This window comes from Xiphophorus maculatus, chromosome 11 (genome assembly GCF_002775205.1).
Source record: "Xiphophorus maculatus strain JP 163 A chromosome 11, X_maculatus-5.0-male, whole genome shotgun sequence".
NCBI classification, from domain to species: domain Eukaryota; kingdom Metazoa; phylum Chordata; class Actinopteri; order Cyprinodontiformes; family Poeciliidae; genus Xiphophorus; species Xiphophorus maculatus.
The window spans coordinates 27,631,227-27,645,989 of record NC_036453.1 but is presented as its reverse complement, the minus strand read 5'-3'; the positions used below and the strand labels follow the sequence as shown (position 1 = coordinate 27,645,989).

Sequence of the window (14,763 nt, the reverse complement as noted above, 5' to 3'; positions counted from 1 at the left end):
TGGGACATGTAATTCTGTGCTGATTTCAATGTAATTAGGCAATTAGGAGTTGCCATTGCAATAACCAAGAAAAAGAGTCTCAACACATTCATGCAAACCTTCCTTTGCACACTCTCTATTCCAGTTGTTCTGAAGGTCTAGACACATTTCAAAGCTCTTTTCTGACTTGTATCTCAGTGTATCTATACTTCCATGGTTAAGCTAGCATCAGTAGCTCTGCCAATATTCTTCACTTTGTCAAAGTACGGCTTAAATGTTTGGAATGTGGCTAAGGACTTTGCCATTCCAAACATTGCATCTGTTTGTAAAACAGGACCATGTGGCCTAATGGACAAGGCGTCTGACTTCGGATCAGAAGATTGAGGGTTCGAGTCCCTTCGTGGTTGCTTTTAATAGACCAATTACAGAATTGGATGGGACATGTAATTCTGTGCTGATTTCAATGTAATTAGGCAATTAGGAGTTGCCATTGCAATAACCAAGAAAAAGAGTCTCAACACATTCATGCAAACCTTCCTTTGCACACTCTCTATTCCAGTTGTTCTGAAGGTCTAGACACATTTCAAAGCTCTTTTCTGACTTGTATCTCAGTGTATCTATACTTCCATGGTTAAGCTAGCATCAGTAGCTCTGCCAATATTCTTCACTTTGTCAAAGTACGGCTTAAATGTTTGGAATGTGGCTAAGGACTTTGCCATTCCAAACATTGCATCTGTTTGTAAAACAGGACCATGTGGCCTAATGGACAAGGCGTCTGACTTTGGATCAGAAGATTGAGGGTTCGAGTCCCTTCGTGGTTGCTTTTAATAGACCAATTACAGAATTGGATGGGACATGTAATTCTGTGCTGATTTCAATGCAATTAGGAGTTGCCATTGCAATAACCAAGAAAAAGAGTCTCAACACACTTCATGCAAACCTTCCTTTGCACACTCTCTATTCCAGTTTTCCTGAAGGTCTAGACACAATTCAAAGCTCTTTTCTGACTTGTATCTCAATTGTATCTACTCTACACCTCCATGGTTATGCTAGCGTCAGCGCCTCTCCAAGTATGCCTTACATTATCAAAGTATGGCTTAAATGTTTGAAAAACTGCTCATGACTCGGCCATTCCAATCACCACATTAGGTTCACAAACAAGACCATGTGGCCTAATGGACAAGGCGTCTGACTTCGGATCAGAAGATTGAGGGTTCGAGTCCCTTCATGGTTTCTTTTAATAGACCAATTACATAACTGGATGGGACATGTAATTCTGTGCTGATTTCAATGCAATTAGGAGTTGCCATTGCAATAACCAAGAAAAAGAGTCTTAACACACTTCATGCAAACCTTCCTTTGCACACTCTCTATTCCAGTTGTTCTGAAGGTCTAGACACATTTCAAAGCTCTTTTCTGACTTGTATCTCAGTGTATCTACACTTCCATGGTTAAGCTAGCATCAGTAGCTCTGCCAATATTCTTCACTTTGTCAAAGTACGGCTTAAATGTTTGGAATGTGGCTAAGGACTTTGCCATTCCAAACATTGCATCTGTTTGTAAAACAGGACCATGTGGCCTAATGGACAAGGCGTCTGATTTCGGATCAGAAGATTGAGGGTTCGAGTCCCTTCGTGGTTGCTTTTAATAGACCAATTACAGAATTGGATGGGACATGTAATTCTGTGCTGATTTCAATGCAATTAGGCAATTAGGAGTTGCCATTGCAATAACCAAGAAAAAGAGTCTCAACACATTCATGCAAACCTTCCTTTGCACACTCTATTCCAGTTGTTCTGAACAGAACTGTTTGTTCTGAAGGTCTAGACACATTTCAAAGCTCTTTTCTGACTTGTATCTCAGTGTATCTACACTTCCATGGTTAAGCTAGCATCAGTAGCTCTGCCAATATTCTTCACTTTGTCAAAGTGTGGCTTAAGCATTTGGAATGTGGCTAAGGACTTTGCCATTCCAAACATTGCATCTGTTTGTAAAACAGGACCATGTGGCCTAATGGACAAGGCGTCTGACTTCGGATCTGAAGATTGAGGGTTCGAGTCCCTTCGTGGTTGCTTTTAATAGACCAATTACAGAATTGGGTGGGACATGTAATTCTGTGCTGATTTCAATGTAATTAGGCAATTAGGAGTTGCCATTGCAATAACCAAGAAAAACAGTCTCAACACATTCATGCAAACCTTCCTTTGCACACTCTCTATTCCAGTTGTTCTAAAGGTCTAGACACATTTCAAAGCTCTTTTCTGACTTGTATCTCAGTGTATCTACACTTCCATGGTTAAGCTAGCATCAGTAGCTCTGTCAATATTCTTCACTTTGTCAAAGTATTGCTTAAACATTTGGAATGTGGCTAAGGACTTTGCCATTCCAAACATTGCATCTGTTTGTAAAACAAGACCATGTGGCCTAAAGGACAAGGCGTCTGACTTTGGATCAGAAGATTGAGGGTTCGAGTCCCTGCGTGGTTGCTTTTAGTAGACCAATTACAGAATTGGATGGGACATGTAATTCTGTGCTGATTTCAATGTAATTAGGCAATTAGGAGTTGCCATTGCAATAACCAAGAAAAAGAGTCTCAACACATTCATGCGAACTTTCCTTTGCACACTCTCTATTCCAGTAGTCCTGATGATCTTGCCACATTTCAAAGCTCTTTTCTGACTTGTATCTCAGTGTATCTACACTTCCATGGTTAAGCCAGCATCAGTAGCTCTGCCAATATTCTTCACTTTGTCAAAGTATGGTTTAAATGTTTGGAATGTGGCTAAGGACTTTGCCATTCCAAACATTGCATCTGTTTGTAAAACAGGACCATGTGGCCTAATGGACAAGGCGTCTGACTTCGGATCAGAAGGTTGAGGGGTCGAGTCCCTTCGTGGTTGCTTTTAATAGACCAATTACAGAATTGGATGGGACATGTAATTCTGTGCTGATTTCAATGTAATTAGGAGTTGCCATTGCAATAACCAAGAAAAAGAGTCTCAACAAACTTCATGCAAACCTTCCTTTGCACACTCTCTATTCCAGTTTTCCTGATGGTCTTGCCACATTTCAAAGCTCTTTTCTGACTTGTATCTCAGTGTATCTACACTTCCATGGTTAAGCTAGCATCAGTAGCTCTGCCAATATTCTTCACTTTGTCAAAGTACGGCTTAAATGTTTGGAATATGGCTAAGGACTTTGCCATTCCAAACATTGCATCTGTTTGTAAAACAGGACCATGTGCCCTAATGGACAAGGCGTCTGACTTCGGATCAGAAGATTGAGGGTTCGAGTCCCTTCGTAGTTGCTTTTAATAGACCAACTACAGTATCAGATGGGACATGTCCAATTTTATTCTGTGATTGTTTTCTATGTTGTTAGTCAATTAATAGTTGCCATTGCAATAACCAAGAAAAAGAGTCTCAACACACTTCTTGCAAACCTTCCTTTGCACACTCTCTATTCCAGTTGTCCTGAAGGTCTAGACACAATTCAAAGCTCTTTTCTGACTTGTATCTCAATTGTATCTACTCTACACCTCTATGGTTATGCTAGCGTCAGCGCCTCTCCAAATATTCCTGACTTTATCAAAGTATGGCTTAAATGTATGGAAAACTGCTCATGACTCGGCCATTCCAATCACCACATTAGCTTCACAAACAAGACCATGTGGCCTAATGGACAAGGCGTCTGACTTCGGATCAGAAGATTGAGGGTTCGAGTCCCTTCGTGGTTGCTTTTAATAGACCAATTACAGAATTGGATGGGACATGTAATTCTGTGCTGATTTCAATGTAATTAGGCAATTAGGAGTTGCCATTGCAATAACCAAGAAAAAGAGTCTCAACACATTCATGCAAACCTTCCTTTGCACACTCTCTATTCCAGTTGTTCTGAAGGTCTAGACACATTTCAAAGCTCTTTTCTGACTTGTATCTCAGTGTATCTATACTTCCATGGTTAAGCTAGCATCAGTAGCTCTGCCAATATTCTTCACTTTGTCAAAGTACGGCTTAAATGTTTGGAATGTGGCTAAGGACTTTGCCATTCCAAACATTGCATCTGTTTGTAAAACAGGACCATGTGGCCTAATGGACAAGGCGTCTGACTTTGGATCAGATGATTGAGGGTTCGAGTCCCTTCGTGGTTGCTTTTAATAGACCAATTACAGAATTGGATGGGACATGTAATTCTGTGCTGATTTCAATGCAATTAGGAGTTGCCATTGCAATAACCAAGAAAAAGAGTCTCAACACACTTCATGCAAACCTTCCTTTGCACACTCTCTATTCCAGTTTTCCTGAAGGTCTAGACACAATTCAAAGCTCTTTTCTGACTTGTATCTCAATTGTATCTACTCTACACCTCCATGGTTATGCTAGCGTCAGCGCCTCTCCAAGTATGCCTTACATTATCAAAGTATGGCTTAAATGTTTGAAAAACTGCTCATGACTCGGCCATTCCAATCACCACATTAGGTTCACAAACAAGACCATGTGGCCTAATGGACAAGGCGTCTGACTTCGGATCAGAAGATTGAGGGTTCGAGTCCCTTCATGGTTTCTTTTAATAGACCAATTACATAACTGGATGGGACATGTAATTCTGTGCTGATTTCAATGCAATTAGGAGTTGCCATTGCAATAACCAAGAAAAAGAGTCTTAACACACTTCATGCAAACCTTCCTTTGCACACTCTCTATTCCAGTTGTTCTGAAGGTCTAGACACATTTCAAAGCTCTTTTCTGACTTGTATCTCAGTGTATCTACACTTCCATGGTTAAGCTAGCATCAGTAGCTCTGCCAATATTCTTCACTTTGTCAAAGTACGGCTTAAATGTTTGGAATGTGGCTAAGGACTTTGCCATTCCAAACATTGCATCTGTTTGTAAAACAGGACCATGTGGCCTAATGGACAAGGCGTCTGATTTCGGATCAGAAGATTGAGGGTTCGAGTCCCTTCGTGGTTGCTTTTAATAGACCAATTACAGAATTGGATGGGACATGTAATTCTGTGCTGATTTCAATGCAATTAGGCAATTAGGAGTTGCCATTGCAATAACCAAGAAAAAGAGTCTCAACACATTCATGCAAACCTTCCTTTGCACACTCTATTCCAGTTGTTCTGAACAGAACTGTTTGTTCTGAAGGTCTAGACACATTTCAAAGCTCTTTTCTGACTTGTATCTCAGTGTATCTACACTTCCATGGTTAAGCTAGCATCAGTAGCTCTGCCAATATTCTTCACTTTGTCAAAGTGTGGCTTAAGCATTTGGAATGTGGCTAAGGACTTTGCCATTCCAAACATTGCATCTGTTTGTAAAACAGGACCATGTGGCCTAATGGACAAGGCGTCTGACTTTGGATCAGAAGATTGAGGGTTCGAGTCCCTTCGTGGTTGCTTTTAATAGACCAATTACAGAATTGGGTGGGACATGTAATTCTGTGCTGATTTCAATGTAATTAGGCAATTAGGAGTTGCCATTGCAATAACCAAGAAAAACAGTCTCAACACATTCATGCAAACCTTCCTTTGCACACTCTCTATTCCAGTTGTTCTGAAGGTCTAGACACATTTCAAAGCTCTTTTCTGACTTGTATCTCAGTGTATCTACACTTCCATGGTTAAGCTAGCATCAGTAGCTCTGTCAATATTCTTCACTTTGTCAAAGTATTGCTTAAACATTTGGAATGTGGCTAAGGACTTTGCCATTCCAAACATTGCATCTGTTTGTAAAACAAGACCATGTGGCCTAAAGGACAAGGCGTCTGACTTTGGATCAGAAGATTGAGGGTTCGAGTCCCTGCGTGGTTGCTTTTAGTAGACCAATTACAGAATTGGATGGGACATGTAATTCTGTGCTGATTTCAATGTAATTAGGCAATTAGGAGTTGCCATTGCAATAACCAAGAAAAAGAGTCTCAACACATTCATGCGAACTTTCCTTTGCACACTCTCTATTCCAGTAGTCCTGATGATCTTGCCACATTTCAAAGCTCTTTTCTGACTTGTATCTCAGTGTATCTACACTTCCATGGTTAAGCCAGCATCAGTAGCTCTGCCAATATTCTTCACTTTGTCAAAGTATGGTTTAAATGTTTGGAATGTGGCTAAGGACTTTGCCATTCCAAACATTGCATCTGTTTGTAAAACAGGACCATGTGGCCTAATGGACAAGGCGTCTGACTTCGGATCAGAAGGTTGAGGGTTCGAGTCCCTTCGTGGTTGCTTTTAATAGACCAATTACAGAATTGGATGGGACATGTAATTCTGTGCTGATTTCAATGTAATTAGGAGTTGCCATTGCAATAACCAAGAAAAAGAGTCTCAACAAACTTCATGCAAACCTTCCTTTGCACACTCTCTATTCCAGTTTTCCTGATGGTCTTGCCACATTTCAAAGCTCTTTTCTGACTTGTATCTCAGTGTATCTACACTTCCATGGTTAAGCTAGCATCAGTAGCTCTGCCAATATTCTTCACTTTGTCAAAGTACGGCTTAAATGTTTGGAATATGGCTAAGGACTTTGCCATTCCAAACATTGCATCTGTTTGTAAAACAGGACCATGTGCCCTAATGGACAAGGCGTCTGACTTCGGATCAGAAGATTGAGGGTTCGAGTCCCTTCGTAGTTGCTTTTAATAGACCAACTACAGTATCAGATGGGACATGTCCAATTTTATTCTGTGATTGTTTTCTATGTTGTTAGTCAATTAATAGTTGCCATTGCAATAACCAAGAAAAAGAGTCTCAACACACTTCTTGCAAACCTTCCTTTGCACACTCTCTATTCCAGTTGTCCTGAAGGTCTAGACACAATTCAAAGCTCTTTTCTGACTTGTATCTCAATTGTATCTACTCTACACCTCTATGGTTATGCTAGCGTCAGCGCCTCTCCAAATATTCCTGACATTATCAAAGTATGGCTTAAATGTATGGAAAACTGCTCATGACTCGGCCATTCCAATCACCACATTAGCTTCACAAACAAGACCATGTGGCCTAATGGACAAGGCGTCTGACTTCGGATCAGAAGATTGAGGGTTCGAGTCCCTTCGTGGTTGCTTTTAATAGACCAATTACATAACTGGATGGGACATGTAATTCTGTGCTGATTACAATGTAATTAAGCAATTAGGAGTTGCCATTGCAATAACCAAGAAAAAGAGTCTCAACACACTTCATGCAAACCTTCCTTTGCACACTCTCTATTCCAGTTTTCCTGAAGGTCTAGACACAATTCAAAGCTCTTTTCTGACTTGTATCTCAATTGTATCTACTCTACACCTCCATGGTTATGCTAGCGTCAGCGCCTCTCCAAGTATGCCTTACATTATCAAAGTATGGCTTAAATGTTTGAAAAACTGCTCATGACTCGGCCATTCCAATCACCACATTAGCTTCACAAACAAGACCATGTGGCCTAATGGACAAGGCGTCTGACTTCGGATCAGAAGATTGAGGGTTCGAGTCCCTTCGTGGTTGCTTTTAATAGACCAATTACAGAATTGGATGGGACATGTAATTCTGTGCTGATTTCAATGCAATTAGGAGTTGCCATTGCAATAACCAAGAAAAAGAGTCTCAACAAACTTCTTGCAAACCTTCCTTTGCACACTCTCTATTCCAGTTGTCCTGAAGGTCTAGACACAATTCAAAGCTCTTTTCTGACTTGTATCTCAATTGTATCTACTCTACACCTCTATGGTTATGCTAGCGTCAGCGCCTCTCCAAATATTCCTGACATTATCAAAGTATGGCTTAAATGTATGGAAAACTGCTCATGACTCGGCCATTCCAATCACCACATTAGCTTCACAAACAAGACCATGTGGCCTAATGGACAAGGCGTCTGACTTCGGATCAGAAGATTGAGGGTTCGAGTCCCTTCATGGTTGCTTTTAATAGACCAATTACATAACTGGATGGGACATGTAATTCTGTGCTGATTACAATGTAATTAAGCAATTAGGAGTTGCCATTGCAATAACCAAGAAAAAGAGTCTCAACACATTCATGCGAACTTTCCTTTGCACACTCGCTATTCCAGTAGTCCTGATGATCTTGCCACATTTCAAAGCTCTTTTCTGACTTGTATCTCAGTGTATCTACACTTCCATGGTTAAGCCAGCATCAGTAGCTCTGCCAATATTCTTCACTTTGTCAAAGTATGGTTTAAATGTTTGGAATGTGGCTAAGGACTTTGCCATTCCAAACATTGCATCTGTTTGTAAAACAGGACCATGTGGCCTAATGGACAAGGCGTCTGACTTCGGATCAGTAGATTGAGGGTTCGAGTCCCTTCATGGTTGCTTTTAATAGACCAATTACATAACTGGATGGGACATGTAATTCTGTGCTGATTACAATGTAATTAAGCAATTAGGAGTTGCCATTGCAATAACCAAGAAAAAGAGTCTCAACACATTCATGCGAACTTTCCTTTGCACACTCTCTATTCCAGTAGTCCTGATGATCTTGCCACATTTCAAAGCTCTTTTCTGACTTGTATCTCAGTGTATCTACACTTCCATGGTTAAGCCAGCATCAGTAGCTCTGCCAATATTCTTCACTTTGTCAAAGTATGGCTTAAATGTTTGGAATGTGGCTAAGGACTTTGCCATTCCAAACATTGCATCTGTTTGTAAAACAGGACCATGTGGCCTAATGGACAAGGCGTCTGACTTCGGATCAGAAGATTGAGGGTTCGAGTCCCTTCGTGGTTGCTTTTAGTAGACCAATTACAGAATTGGATGGGACATGTAATTCTGTGCTGATTTCAATGCAATTAGGAGTTGCCATTGCAATAACCAAGAAAAAGAGTCTCAACACACTTCATGCAAACCTTCCTTTGCACACTCTCTATTCCAGTTTTCCTGAAGGTCTAGACACAATTCAAAGCTCTTTTCTGACTTGTATCTCAATTGTATCTACTCTACACCTCCATGGTTATGCTAGCGTCAGCGCCTCTCCAAGTATGCCTTACATTATCAAAGTATGGCTTAAATGTTTGAAAAACTGCTCATGACTCGGCCATTCCAATCACCACATTAGCTTCACAAACAAGACCATGTGGCCTAATGGACAAGGCGTCTGACTTCGGATCAGAAGATTGAGGGTTCGAGTCCCTTCGTGGTTGCTTTTAATAGACCAATTACAGAATTGGATGGGACATGTAATTCTGTGCTGATTTCAATGCAATTAGGAGTTGCCATTGCAATAACCAAGAAAAAGAGTCTCAACAAACTTCTTGCAAACCTTCCTTTGCACACTCTCTATTCCAGTTGTCCTGAAGGTCTAGACACAATTCAAAGCTCTTTTCTGACTTGTATCTCAATTGTATCTACTCTACACCTCTATGGTTATGCTAGCATCAGCGCCTCTCCAAATATTCCTGACATTATCAAAGTATGGCTTAAATGTATGGAAAACTGCTCATGACTCGGCCATTCCAATCACCACATTAGCTTCACAAACAAGACCATGTGGCCTAATGGACAAGGCGTCTGACTTCGGATCAGAAGATTGAGGGTTCGAGTCCCTTCATGGTTGCTTTTAATAGACCAATTACATAACTGGATGGGACATGTAATTCTGTGCTGATTACAATGTAATTAAGCAATTAGGAGTTGCCATTGCAATAACCAAGAAAAAGAGTCTCAACACATTCATGCGAACTTTCCTTTGCACACTCTCTATTCCAGTAGTCCTGATGATCTTGCCACATTTCAAAGCTCTTTTCTGACTTGTATCTCAGTGTATCTACACTTCCATGGTTAAGCCAGCATCAGTAGCTCTGCCAATATTCTTCACTTTGTCAAAGTATGGTTTAAATGTTTGGAATGTGGCTAAGGACTTTGCCATTCCAAACATTGCATCTGTTTGTAAAACAGGACCATGTGGCCTAATGGACAAGGCGTCTGACTTCGGATCAGAAGGTTGAGGGTTCGAGTCCCTTCGTGGTTGCTTTTAATAGACCAATTACAGAATTGGATGGGACATGTAATTCTGTGCTGATTTCAATGTAATTAGGAGTTGCCATTGCAATAACCAAGAAAAAGAGTCTCAACAAACTTCATGCAAACCTTCCTTTGCACACTCTCTATTCCAGTTTTCCTGATGGTCTTGCCACATTTCAAAGCTCTTTTCTGACTTGTATCTCAGTGTATCTACACTTCCATGGTTAAGCTAGCATCAGTAGCTCTGCCAATATTCTTCACTTTGTCAAAGTACGGCTTAAATGTTTGGAATATGGCTAAGGACTTTGCCATTCCAAACATTGCATCTGTTTGTAAAACAGGACCATGTGCCCTAATGGACAAGGCGTCTGACTTCGGATCAGAAGATTGAGGGTTCGAGTCCCTTCGTAGTTGCTTTTAATAGACCAACTACAGTATCAGATGGGACATGTCCAATTTTATTCTGTGATTGTTTTCTATGTTGTTAGTCAATTAATAGTTGCCATTGCAATAACCAAGAAAAAGAGTCTCAACACACTTCTTGCAAACCTTCCTTTGCACACTCTCTATTCCAGTTGTCCTGAAGGTCTAGACACAATTCAAAGCTCTTTTCTGACTTGTATCTCAATTGTATCTACTCTACACCTCTATGGTTATGCTAGCGTCAGCGCCTCTCCAAATATTCCTGACATTATCAAAGTATGGCTTAAATGTATGGAAAACTGCTCATGACTCGGCCATTCCAATCACCACATTAGCTTCACAAACAAGACCATGTGGCCTAATGGACAAGGCGTCTGACTTCGGATCAGAAGATTGAGGGTTCGAGTCCCTTCGTGGTTGCTTTTAATAGACCAATTACATAACTGGATGGGACATGTAATTCTGTGCTGATTACAATGTAATTAAGCAATTAGGAGTTGCCATTGCAATAACCAAGAAAAAGAGTCTCAACACATTCATGCGAACTTTCCTTTGCACACTCTCTATTCCAGTAGTCCTGATGATCTTGCCACATTTCAAAGCTCTTTTCTGACTTGTATCTCAGTGTATCTACACTTCCATGGTTAAGTTAGCATCAGTAGCTCTGCCAATATTCGTCACTTTGTCAAAGTATGGTCTAAATGTTTGGAATGTGGCTAAGGACTTTGCCATTCCAAACATTGCATCTGTTTGTTAAACAGGACCATGTGGCCTAATGGACAAGGCGTCTGACTTCGGATCAGAAGGTTGAGGGTTCGAGTCCCTTCGTGGTTGCTTTTAATAGACCAATTACAGAATTGGATGGGACATGTAATTCTGTGCTGATTTCAATGTAATTAGGAGTTGCCATTGCAATAACCAAGAAAAAGAGTCTCAACAAACTTCATGCAAACCTTCCTTTGCACACTCTCTATTCCAGTTTTCCTGATGTTCTTGCCACATTTCAAAGCTCTTTTCTGACTTGTATCTCAAGTGTATCTACACCTCCATGGTTAAGCTAGCATCAGTAGCTCTACCAATATTCTTCATTTTGTCAAAGTATGGTTTAAATGTTTGGAATGTGACTAAGGACTTTGCCATTCCAAACACCGCATCTGTTTTTTAAACAGGACCATGTGGCCTAACGGACAAGGCGTCTGACTTCGGATCAGAAGATTGAGGGTTTGAGTCCCTTCGTGGTTGCTTTTAATAGACCAACTACAGTATCGGATGGGACATGTCCATGTTATTCTGTGATTGTTTTCTATGTTGTTGGTCAATTAATAGTTGCCGTTGCAATGACCAAGATAAAGAGTCTCAACAAACTTCATGCAAACTTTCCTTTGCACACTCTCTATTCCAGTTGTCCTGATGGTCTTGCCACATTTCAAAGCTCTTTTCTGACTTGTATCTCCAATGTATCTACTGTACACCTCCATGGTTATGCTAGCGTCGGCGCCTCTCCAAATATTCCTGACATTGTCAAAGTATGGCTTAAATATTCGGAAAACTGCTCATGACTCGGACATTCCAATCACCACATCTCTTTGTAAAACAGGAGCGTGTGGCCTCATGGACAAGGCGTCTGACTTCGGATCAGAAGATTGAGAGTTGGAGTCCCTTCGTCGTTGCTTTTAATAGACCAATTACAGAATAGGATGGGACATGTCCATGTAATTCTATGCTGATTTCAATGTAATTAGGCAATTAGGAGTTGCTATTGCGATAACCAAGAAAAAGAGTCTCAACACATTCATGCAAACTTTCCTTTGCACACTCTCTATTCCAGTTGTCCTGATGGTCTTGCCACATTTCAAAGCTCTTTTCTTACTTGTATCTCAAGTGTATCTACACTTCCATGGTTGAGCTAGCATCAGTAGCTCTGCCAATATTCTTCACTTTGTCAAAGTATGGCTTAAATGTTTGGAATGTGGCTAAGGACTTAGCTGTTCCAAACACAGCATCTGTTTGTAAAACAGGACCATGTGTCCCAATGGACAAGGCAACGGACTTCAGATCAGAAAATTGATGGTTCTAGTCCGTTTATGGTTGTTTTTAATAGACCAATTACAGAATTGGAATGGGACACATCCATGTATTACTGTGCCGGTTTTCAAGGCAATTAGGAGTTGCCATTGCAATAATCAAGAAAAATTAACTCAATACATTTTATGGAAACTTTCATTACCACACTCTCTATTCCAGTGTTAATGAAAGATTAGCCAACTTACAAAGCTTTTTCTGACTTGTTTCTCAAAAGTATCCACAACTCCATGGTTAAGCTAGTATCAGCACTTCACCAAATATTCTTAACTTTGTCAAAGTACATGGCCATTCCAAACACCGCATCTGTTTGTAAAACAGGACCATGAGGCCTAAAGGTCAAGGCGTCTGACTTCGGATCAGAAGATTGAGGGTTCGAGTCCCTTCGTGGTTACGTTTAGTAGACCAATTACAGTATCAGATAGGAACATGTCCATGTAATTCTGTGCCTGTTTTCTATGTTGTTTGTATGGTTGTTTTTAAAAGACTAGCCCCTGTGATGGATTGGGCATCTCTATATAATTCTATATATTGAATTTCAGGACTACGTGGTTATAAATATTCTCATTGATCAGTAAATTACTCATGTGTCAGAAATTACAGCTTACTTTTTTTTCTCCTCTGTAGCTGACACAATTGGTGGCCGCTCAGATTCTCGGGCCTTAAAGGAATCCTCCTCACTGCAGAGCCGTGACATTGTGCATGTGGTCCGCACTGAGTACATTTACAGCCGGCCTCCGCCTTGGTCCCAAAGCCTTCCTACTCTCCACATCATCACTCCGACTTACAGCCGCCCAGTGCAGAAAGCTGAGCTGACCCGCCTGGCCAACACTCTTCTCCACGTGTCCAATCTGCACTGGATTGTTGTGGAAGACTCTCAGAGGAGGACCACTCTGGTTAGCCATTTCCTTCAGGAAAAGGGTCTTAACTACACTCACCTCAACATTTTGACACCAATGACTTATAAATCTAGAGGAGACGGGAGAAACCCCAGAGTACCTCGGGGTACCTTGCAGAGGAACCTGGCCCTGCGGTGGCTACGAGAGACCTTCCCCTTAAACTACAGCCAGCCTGGAGTTGTCTACTTTGCAGACGATGACAACACATACAGTCTACAATTGTTTGAAGAGGTGAGGGGATATGTTTTAAAAGTAAAAGTTTTCTCTTTTTTTCTCTTTCTCTTGCCTTCCCTTAACATATCTTAGCCCTTGAAATGAAACAGGAGCATTTCTGTCAACTCCAATGAGTAATTTTTATGTCTGTGCTTTCATCTAACAGATGAGGTCGACTAAAAAGGTATCTGTGTGGCCTGTGGCATTTGTGGGTGGCCTACGATACGAGTCACCCAAAATAAATGCCCTAGGCAAGGTGTATGGCTGGAAAACAGTATTTGACCCACACCGGCCTTTCGGTATAGACATGGCTGGGTTTGCAGTAAACTTGGGCCTCATTCTGTCCAAACCTCAGGCTTATTTCAAGCTTCGAGGAGTGAAGGGAGGATATCAGGAGAGTAGCTTATTGAGGGAACTGGTCACTCTGAGTGAATTGGAGCCTAAAGCCTCAAACTGCACTAAGGTAAGAGAAGTTCTCTCAATAATCCTAATATTTTTCTACAACTTGAACTTTTACAAATTTGGCAACATTGCAACTACAAACTACAGTGCAGTTTACTGGGACTTCTTGTGTCTGACCCACCAAAGTCAAGCATGTGGAACAAATGTGTAAATATGTTAAACCTAATCCAGACAAATAATTCAGCCACCATGGCCTATCCTGGTGGCTGAATTACTTCTCTGGATTAGGTGATAAAATGTGATAAATTAAACACAATCAAAGTTGTCAGTGCTGTATTGTGAAGTAATATATTGTTAATATGTGCTAACATAGTTACATGCCACTGATATTAATATTTTAAATCCCTGAAGTCAATAAAAACAAACTAGCCCTTTAAGTATTGTTTGTGGTTTGCCCCAAATTGCTCAGCAAACAAGTTGGAGAAGGCGATCTGGTCAGAAGAGACTTAATATTAAATGTTTTGGCCAACGTGCATCCAGGAGCCTATAGTAAATCTTAAAGACTGACACATAATGCTATGGGGAGACATTTCTTCCAAAGGACAGGGAAGTTGGTCAGGGTTGAGGGGAAGATAGACGGAGCTACATAAAGGGTAATCCAAGAAGAAAATCTGTTAGAGGCTGCGGAAGACTTGAGACTGAAGTGGAGGTTCACCTTACAGCAGGACAATGACCTTAAGCATAGTCAGAGCTACAGTAAAATGCTTCAGCTCAAAGCATGTTTTTGTATTAGAATGGCTTAGTC

General features: G+C 40.8%; 1 protein-coding gene and 24 non-coding genes across 27 annotated transcripts in view; all 25 read left to right on the top strand.

Annotated features, from left to right (window-relative positions):
• The window catches only part of LOC102237884 (galactosylgalactosylxylosylprotein 3-beta-glucuronosyltransferase 1-like), a 36,870-nt gene that overhangs the window by 18,757 nt on the left and 3,350 nt on the right, over positions 1-14,763 (top strand). For 2 of the 3 annotated variants that reach the window (XM_005806678.3, XM_005806679.3), the window contains exons 4-5: positions 13,072-13,574; positions 13,723-14,019. In XM_005806678.3, coding sequence (XP_005806735.1) covers positions 13,072-13,574; positions 13,723-14,019 — 800 coding nt within the window. The remainder of the gene's footprint in view (positions 1-13,071; positions 13,575-13,722; positions 14,020-14,763) is intronic. The other variant, XM_005806680.3, reaches the window with a different exon arrangement.
• trnar-ucg lies at positions 314-386 on the top strand. The gene has a single exon. It is a non-coding gene; the product is annotated as a tRNA-Arg (tRNA).
• Positions 728-800, top strand: trnaq-uug. The gene has a single exon. It is a non-coding gene; the product is annotated as a tRNA-Gln (tRNA).
• On the top strand, positions 1,141-1,213 carry trnar-ucg. Its single transcript has one exon. It is a non-coding gene; the product is annotated as a tRNA-Arg (tRNA).
• Positions 1,548-1,620, top strand: trnar-ucg. The gene has a single exon. It is a non-coding gene; the product is annotated as a tRNA-Arg (tRNA).
• trnar-ucg lies at positions 1,979-2,051 on the top strand. The gene has a single exon. It is a non-coding gene; the product is annotated as a tRNA-Arg (tRNA).
• On the top strand, positions 2,393-2,465 carry trnaq-uug. Its single transcript has one exon. It is a non-coding gene; the product is annotated as a tRNA-Gln (tRNA).
• Positions 2,807-2,879, top strand: trnar-ucg. Its single transcript has one exon. It is a non-coding gene; the product is annotated as a tRNA-Arg (tRNA).
• On the top strand, positions 3,643-3,715 carry trnar-ucg. Its single transcript has one exon. It is a non-coding gene; the product is annotated as a tRNA-Arg (tRNA).
• Positions 4,057-4,129, top strand: trnaq-uug. Its single transcript has one exon. It is a non-coding gene; the product is annotated as a tRNA-Gln (tRNA).
• Positions 4,470-4,542, top strand: trnar-ucg. Its single transcript has one exon. It is a non-coding gene; the product is annotated as a tRNA-Arg (tRNA).
• trnar-ucg lies at positions 4,877-4,949 on the top strand. Its single transcript has one exon. It is a non-coding gene; the product is annotated as a tRNA-Arg (tRNA).
• On the top strand, positions 5,308-5,380 carry trnaq-uug. The gene has a single exon. It is a non-coding gene; the product is annotated as a tRNA-Gln (tRNA).
• On the top strand, positions 5,722-5,794 carry trnaq-uug. The gene has a single exon. It is a non-coding gene; the product is annotated as a tRNA-Gln (tRNA).
• trnar-ucg lies at positions 6,136-6,208 on the top strand. The gene has a single exon. It is a non-coding gene; the product is annotated as a tRNA-Arg (tRNA).
• On the top strand, positions 6,972-7,044 carry trnar-ucg. The gene has a single exon. It is a non-coding gene; the product is annotated as a tRNA-Arg (tRNA).
• Positions 7,393-7,465, top strand: trnar-ucg. The gene has a single exon. It is a non-coding gene; the product is annotated as a tRNA-Arg (tRNA).
• On the top strand, positions 7,806-7,878 carry trnar-ucg. Its single transcript has one exon. It is a non-coding gene; the product is annotated as a tRNA-Arg (tRNA).
• Positions 8,220-8,292, top strand: trnar-ucg. The gene has a single exon. It is a non-coding gene; the product is annotated as a tRNA-Arg (tRNA).
• trnar-ucg lies at positions 8,634-8,706 on the top strand. Its single transcript has one exon. It is a non-coding gene; the product is annotated as a tRNA-Arg (tRNA).
• On the top strand, positions 9,047-9,119 carry trnar-ucg. The gene has a single exon. It is a non-coding gene; the product is annotated as a tRNA-Arg (tRNA).
• trnar-ucg lies at positions 9,460-9,532 on the top strand. The gene has a single exon. It is a non-coding gene; the product is annotated as a tRNA-Arg (tRNA).
• Positions 9,874-9,946, top strand: trnar-ucg. The gene has a single exon. It is a non-coding gene; the product is annotated as a tRNA-Arg (tRNA).
• On the top strand, positions 10,710-10,782 carry trnar-ucg. Its single transcript has one exon. It is a non-coding gene; the product is annotated as a tRNA-Arg (tRNA).
• trnar-ucg lies at positions 11,124-11,196 on the top strand. Its single transcript has one exon. It is a non-coding gene; the product is annotated as a tRNA-Arg (tRNA).